Source organism: Poromitra crassiceps, assembly GCF_964638095.1.
Source record: "Poromitra crassiceps genome assembly, chromosome: 21".
NCBI lineage: Eukaryota > Metazoa > Chordata > Actinopteri > Beryciformes > Melamphaidae > Poromitra > Poromitra crassiceps.
Window position 1 is genome coordinate 14,028,874 of NC_139638.1, and position 7,500 is coordinate 14,036,373.

Below are 7,500 nucleotides of genomic sequence, written 5' to 3' on the forward strand. Positions count from 1 at the left end.
AAACGCTGACTTTGCTTGAGCTTCTCCCCTCTATACCCTCTATACCTGCTACTAATGCTCATGTGCTGAGTGGAGCTTCTCCCCTCTACCCTCTATACCTGCTACTAATGCTCATGTGCTGAGTGGAGCTTCTCCCCTCTACCCTCTATACCTGCTACTACTGCTCATGTGCTGAGTGGGGCCATTGTGTTAGAAGCTGGCACAGCACAAACTCCAAGTTAAAATAGGAACCACAGCCCCCTTGAGGATGCACCTCAAAGTGTCTCACACCTCAGTTTGGCCTCTTTTCCACTGCTCCCCAGGTGTCCAGGTGCTGGACCTTCAAGCCAAACCTTGACAACACTGTGATTCACAAAGGTACAAAGTCTATTAATGCCTAACAGATGCCAAACGCAGATGACAAGAGTCCTTCCAACCTGTCGCTGAACACTGGCAAGAAGCTCTGGTCTCCTTCACACTTACAGACGGTGTCCAAAGCACTACTACCTCAATGTGACATAACATAGGCTGCCAAAAAGTCTTCTTCTGGGGTTGGGGGGAGGGGGGAGGGATACGACTAGAGATGTAACAGGGTGAAAATTTCACATCACGATTATAGTGACCAAAATTATCACGGTTATCATATTATCACGGTATTCATAAAAAAATTAATGAAAATGTTCAAAAAGTGCTGAGGGACTCACTGAAATCATTTTACAACGTTTTATATTGAAAACTCAGGCCCAAAAAGGATTGATACACTCAGTGAAATCATTTCTCCAAGGCTGCGCGTTTGCATCTGGGAGACGGTTGCCAACTTTGGTTGATGATGGACAGTATTTATTTACCATGTTTTTCAAAGCACTGTAACCATGGTGCCACGGTTTTAATGATAATGAGAATTTTAAACGGTACGGTTATCGTAAGGAATTTTATCACGGTTATCATTAAAACTAGGGATGCACGATATGGATTTTTAGAGCCGATACGATAACCGATAAATATATTCGTCTTGGCCGATAACCGATACGATATAACCGATAATTATTATAATAAAAATAGATATAATTTTTTTTGTTTGTTTTTAACCTGTATTTTATGCACACCTGGGGTTAAAAAAGGGTTAGGGTAGATGTATGGATGTAGTGAGCATAGCTCTGACCTAACCAAATCTAACTAACATCACTGTGAACGCAAAACAAAGAAAACTTCTGATATAATATGATTGTTTAATAAAGTGTATCACTCAATTATAGTCAATACAAAAATAAAGGCTTTTATAGATCGGAAAGCCAAGCTGCTTAGTCTGCAGATAAAACACAATGACAAAAGGCATAGTAGTTTAGACTCTTATTGTCATACTGATCTGTTCAAATTTTGCATTGGTTCCAGTTCTCAGTGAATTGTAGCCTGGGCCCAATGAATGGGGCAGGCATATATACAGTCCATGGGCAGGCACTATAAACCAATAAAACCATCTGTGTCATTTCACTTTTTACTGAAGAATGCTGCCACCAGATTAAATAAAAGGCACTATGTAATGTTGACTGACTGATGCTTTTTATGTAGCCTAATGTGCGCAACTGCTCCTTTGTTTTCATTATTGGCTCTGTCCCGCAGCTAACGCTAACTAGCGCGGTTAGCTTAACGTTAGCGAGTGGTTTTTTTGAGTTAAATACACAATCCCTGGATGTTTCATTTCGGGTAAAGGGGTTTCCATTAGTTTCTATGAGTTTACGCAAGCTCTGTGTATTAAGTGCTTTTGTGGGGCTGTCTGATTACAAGCCACAGACTGTAAATGTCACAGTTTGCCAAGCGGACGAGCCTGCAGGGTAGGCCCGCTACGACTGAGCTAATGCTAACGTTAACACTCGCTAACAAAGACAACAAACATATCCGCTGCATCATCGCCAGCTTTGGTTTAACGTAATGCCAGCTTAGAGGTTTCCCCTCCCCTGGGAACCTGTGTGGGACATGGATTGCAAATTATAGTAGCTTTCTGATCATTGTGAAACTGAATGATCAGAACTCCAGTGAGGTGAGGGAGGTACCCCAAGTAGGTACGCTGCGTCTCCTTTACTGCTTTTACTTTGGTTTTATTTCTCTTACTTCGTACTTTGGTTTTATTTCTCTTATTTCATAATCCTATTTTAATGTTTTATCCTTTTATTCTTTTATTTTTATTCTATGTTTCTATGGGTTTATGGTTTTATTGCTTATTTTACTTCCCTTACTAAGGGATTGATGAATATATTTACTGTGCAATAGGGTTGTGCAATCAGTACCTTAGCTGGTACACTTCCTGTGCTCTCAGTGCAATGCTGTGAATGTGACTGTGACCGTTCTGTTTTGTATTACTTGTCTGTTACACCTGTTGTTGTATAAAAGCACTTTTGCCCAAGACAAATTTCCCTCCCGGGACAATAAAGTATATCTCATCTCATCTCATCAAAAACAGCAACACACTACACACTGGCAGCAGCCATGTTTGCGTCGCAGCTGTGATGTCACGAAGGTGCGACAACAAAAAGCTCCGCTTCCGAGGCAAAAAATAAACAGGATTATTATCGGATAATTTATCGGAAAAAGGCCATTATCGGAATAATAAATAATAACGCACAATGGCCATATCGGCCGATAATTTATCGGTCCGATAATTATCGTGCATCCCTAATTAAAATAATCGCCTAAATAGAACTTACCGTAAATTTCGGACTATAAGCCGCGGCTTTTTCCCCGTTTTTTGGCCCTGCGGCTTATATAACGGTGCGGCTTATCTATGGATTTTTTCCAAAAAAAAAAAAAAAAAAAAAAAAAAAAAAAATCTCTCTTTTTTAGCACTCTTTCTAACTATAAATCCACTTCTGTTTTAATTTCCTCTCTTGCCCTCTTTTAACAACATAACATAACATAACATAACACAACACAGGTGGTGTTGTGTTATGTTGTTTTGTTGAAATGTTAATAAATGGGAGCTTCCTCAAACAGCCATCTCTTTCCCGACAATCCCCTCTGTGCATGAACCCTTACATATGGTAATTAAACATTAAAACACAAAAACACAAAAAAAAAAAAAAACATTAAAACACCTGCGGCTTATAGTCCGGTGCGGCTTATATATGTAACAAACAGGCAATTTTGCTGCTGCGGCTTATACTCCGGTGCGGCTTATAGTGCGGAATTTACGGTATTTTTTTTTTATTTTTTTTTTACCGTTTTCTTATTTGAATGTTTTGGTTTCAAGATATTTACCTCAGTTTAGGATTATACATACGAAGCTAAATCACTAGCTGGCTCTGTATTATTTCCAGTGTCTGACATTTCAATATAAAGCCATGCGCTGATAACAAAAAATTTGCCTGGAGATGATCTCAGCCAGGATTTGTCTTCTAGTCACAAGCTTCCATTTGTAACCATTAGGTTCCTGCCACACTAACATACCCTGACATTAACCTGACACGAACCTGACATTAACCTGACACTAACATACCCTGACATTAACCTGACACTAACCTGACATTAACCTGACACTAACATACCCTGACATTAACCTGACACTAACCTGACATTAACCTGACACTAACATACCCTGACATTAACCTGACACTAACCTGACATTAACCTGACACTAACATACCCTGACGTTAGCGTAGCTCGTTGTGACCACAGTGCTTTTAGAGACTTGTTCATGTTCCATCTAATGAAGGTCTCAAATAAGCGGAAGAAACTTTGACCCTGTGATCTGATCTGTGATCTGATCACTCCTCCGCTCCCTGAACCTGGCTGACTCAGCACCGGTCGTCATGGAAACGGTCAAAGCAATGTGTTTACATGCTTGTGTTATGAGCAGCAGGCAAAGAAAAAAACCAAATACTCCCAATGCTCCAATAAGTTTTTACAGCTTTTCCACTGGTCAATATGCAGCCGTGAAGAGTGTGCAAAGAATGGAGGCGAGTGAACAGAGACGCATGGAAATGACTGAATGCTATATGTCTTATAGAAATATAATATATAATATAACATATGGAAATGACTGAATGCTATAGATGTCTTATATAGAAATATAATATATAATATAACATATGGAAATGACTGAATGCTATATGTCTTATATAGAAATATAATATATAATATATATAACATATGGAAATGACTGAATGCTATAGATGTCTTACCTTCAGAGTGTACTTGAGCAAGTCCCAGGTAGCACGTACAATATAAAAGGGTACAGAGCAATAGGGCTCTCCTGTGGGGGAGAGAAGAGAGGACGTTAGGAAGAGGCAGCAGCACTCACACACACATTAACTCAAACGTCTTCTAATCTCTAACCATTCAAATGACTTCAAGAGCTTTGCTGCATCTTAAGGTATGTTTGGATGAAGACAACATAAACAGCATGTTCTTGTAGTAATAGAGAGGCAAGGTGACCGCCTACTTCCTGCTTCAGCACTGTACCAGAGATTTTCATCCGCCATTTATTTTCCCATAGGCACTTCATAAAATGCTTATAAAAGTAGTTGTACTTGTTCAAACCAAATGGTTCAGCTATATTTAGAATCGGGGGAGAACATAGAACATTTCACTTGGACCAAAACTTAAAAACAACAACTTTGAAAAAATATTTTCTTTAAATCTGCAGTTTTTTATGTTTTGGTCCGAGTTAAATGTTATGTGGTCTCTCCTGTTTCTAAATATATCTGAACCGTTTGGTTTGACCAAGTACAACTATTTTTATAAGCCTTTTACGAAATGTCTATGGGAAAATAAATGGTGGATGAAAATCTCTGGTACAGTGCTGAAGCAGGAAGTGACGTTTCACTTTGGCTCTCTATAGACAAAGATCACAGGAGCAAACTGATTGATGTCTAATGCATCGGTTGATTGCCTACTAGAGAGGTTTACAATTGTGGCACCACAACAAAGAAGGGAGTCGAACAAACCCATACGATTAGCTAATAGCTAATAGCTACCACGTGGATCACAACTGAGCACTTCAGAGTCCTCAAAGGGAGGGTCCCCTCTCCAAAACACACACAGGCTCCAACGTGTGACTTGTGGAACTGAAGCACAATAACAGCCTTATCCATCAACGCTCTGCTCAAACCCAACGTGCACCAAACAGCAGCAGCAGCAGCACCAGGTGTGCAGCTCAAACCCAACGTGCACCAAACAGCAGCAGCACCACCAGGTGTGCAGCAGCACCAAACAGCAGCAGCAGCACCACCAGGTGTGCAGCAGCACCAAACAGCAGCAGCACCACCAGGTGTGCAGCAGCACCAAACAGCAGCAGCAGCACCAGGTGTGCAGCAGCACCAAACAGCAGCAGCAGCACCAGGTGTGCAGCTCAAACCCAACGTGCACCAAACAGCAGCAGCACCACCAGGTGTGCAGCTCAAACCCAACGTGCACCAAACAGCAGCAGCACCACCAGGTGTGCAGCAGCACCAAACAGCAGCAGCAGCACCACCAGGTGTGCAGCAGCACCAAACAGCAGCAGCACCACCAGGTGTGCAGCAGCACCAAACAGCAGCAGCAGCACCAGGTGTGCAGCAGCACCAAACAGCAGCAGCAGCACCAGGTGTGCAGCTCAAACCCAACGTGCACCAAACAGCAGCAGCAGCACCAGGTGTGCAGCAGCACCAAACAGCAGCAGCACCACCAGGTGTGCAGCAGCACCAAACAGCAGCAGCAGCACCAGGTGTGCAGCAGAGCTCAGCAGAGGCATGGGGGGACTGGGAGCTCAGTGGGGGACCAAGATCTGGTGACAGGCAGGGGAGCCGCTGTTTACCACTGGAGGTCACCCAGACACGCGCACACACGCACACACACACGCAAACACACACATGCAGACACGCAAACACACACACGCACGCACACACACACACACACACACACACACAAACACACACACACACACACACACACACAAACACACGCAAACACACACACATGCACACACACACACACACACACACACACGCAAACACACACACACACACACACACACACAAGAGGAGGAAATGTGTAAAGCAGCTGTGGATGGAGGGCTACAGACAAGCAAGCAGATAGGTGGAGGCGGAGCCAGACACCCCAAAGAGCCATGGAGAAACATGGGAAAGACATAATGTCTGTTTGCACAAACACAAATATTTCTCCAAACGTCTGCATCAACGTCCCTATACTGACTTTCAAAAGAGCATGTATAATGCATATGTGTTTGTGCACAGGAGGTGTGTGTCTCGTTAGACTTCAGTCTGACTGTGCTCCTAACTCCTAACAGACACTCTCCCACCTCCTACATGTAGTTAGCAACACAACACAGCCCATCCCCATCAACCAAACACCACGTGCAGCTGGCTGCGCTTACTCAAGTGTGTGTGTGTGTGTGTGTGTGTGTGTGTGTACTTGTGTGTGCGTGTGTGTGTGTGTGTATGTGTGTGTGTGTGTGTGTGTGTGTGTGTGTGCGTCTGTGTCGGACCAATTCAAAGAAATTTGTGAATGAGGGAGACAAGTCTTGTGGGCGTGTTCATGTATTGTGTATTTTGTGTGTGTGTGTGTGTGTGTGTGTGTGTCACCCAGGCAGCCAGCTGGTTATGTGGTGTCTTATCAGCTGGACAGGGATCCAGTGTTGAAAATGAGTCATAAACACTGAGAATTTTCCAACAGCACAAAAGACAACTGTGCCCCCCCGACTGTTTACTTGTGTGTGACCTGGACCTAGTTGCCGTGGAAACAGCACTGTTTTCCTTTTGGCATTTCATGCTTTCTGTTACGTTCTCAGCAGTTTGTTTTGGTCTTGGTTGAGGTGCTTTTGAAGCGTGTGTGGCAGGTTCTGCTTTTCCATGGAGGAGCAGTGAGAGAGCAGTGAGAGAGCAGTGAGAGAGCAGTGAGGGGTGTTGCTGAAGTGAAGCAGAGGTGGACTGGACACCAAGAGGATGTGGATCCATCAGCACATGGACCCGGTCTGTTGTGGTTTTCACACTGCAACACCGGGTCACTAACTAACCTTAACCCTAACCCGGGTCACGACGTGACTCCTCAGCTGAGCTGAGTGGACAAAATACAGGCTAGTAGGATGACACCTCCTAACGCATTGATTAACAGCAGACGAGCTAACTGCTAACCTACTGTATATACTGTACAGGTGATTAACCCATTGATACCTGATGCAGCATTTGCATGTATATCCCTCATTTGTGTGTGTATCCCTTTAAGACCGCGAACCGCGTGACCCTAAAAAAGTTCCGCTTTGAATATATGGCCACCCGAAAATATTTCCGCTTTGAAAAAATGGCCACCCGAAAAAAATTCCGCTTTGCATCAGGTATCAATGGGTTAACAGCAGACGAGCTAACTGCTAACCTACTGTATATACTGTACAGGTGATTAACAGCAGACGAGCTAACTGCTAACCTACTGTATATACTGACTGTACAGGCAGCCACTGAACTCACACTTCAAAGACTGCTGAGATCATCTCTTCCAGGACACCTAACACCTTGAACATCAGCTGATCGCTGC

General features: G+C 43.4%; 1 protein-coding gene across 1 annotated transcript in view; it reads right to left on the reverse strand.

Moving 5' to 3' along the window:
* col27a1a (collagen, type XXVII, alpha 1a) overlaps nucleotides 1-7,500 on the reverse strand; it is a gene marked incomplete at its 5' end in the record, with an annotated part of 167,936 nt that overhangs the window by 149,865 nt on the left and 10,571 nt on the right. The window contains one exon of the mRNA XM_083657807.1: nucleotides 4,155-4,225. Coding sequence (XP_083513933.1) covers nucleotides 4,155-4,225 — 71 coding nt within the window. The remainder of the gene's footprint in view (nucleotides 1-4,154; nucleotides 4,226-7,500) is intronic.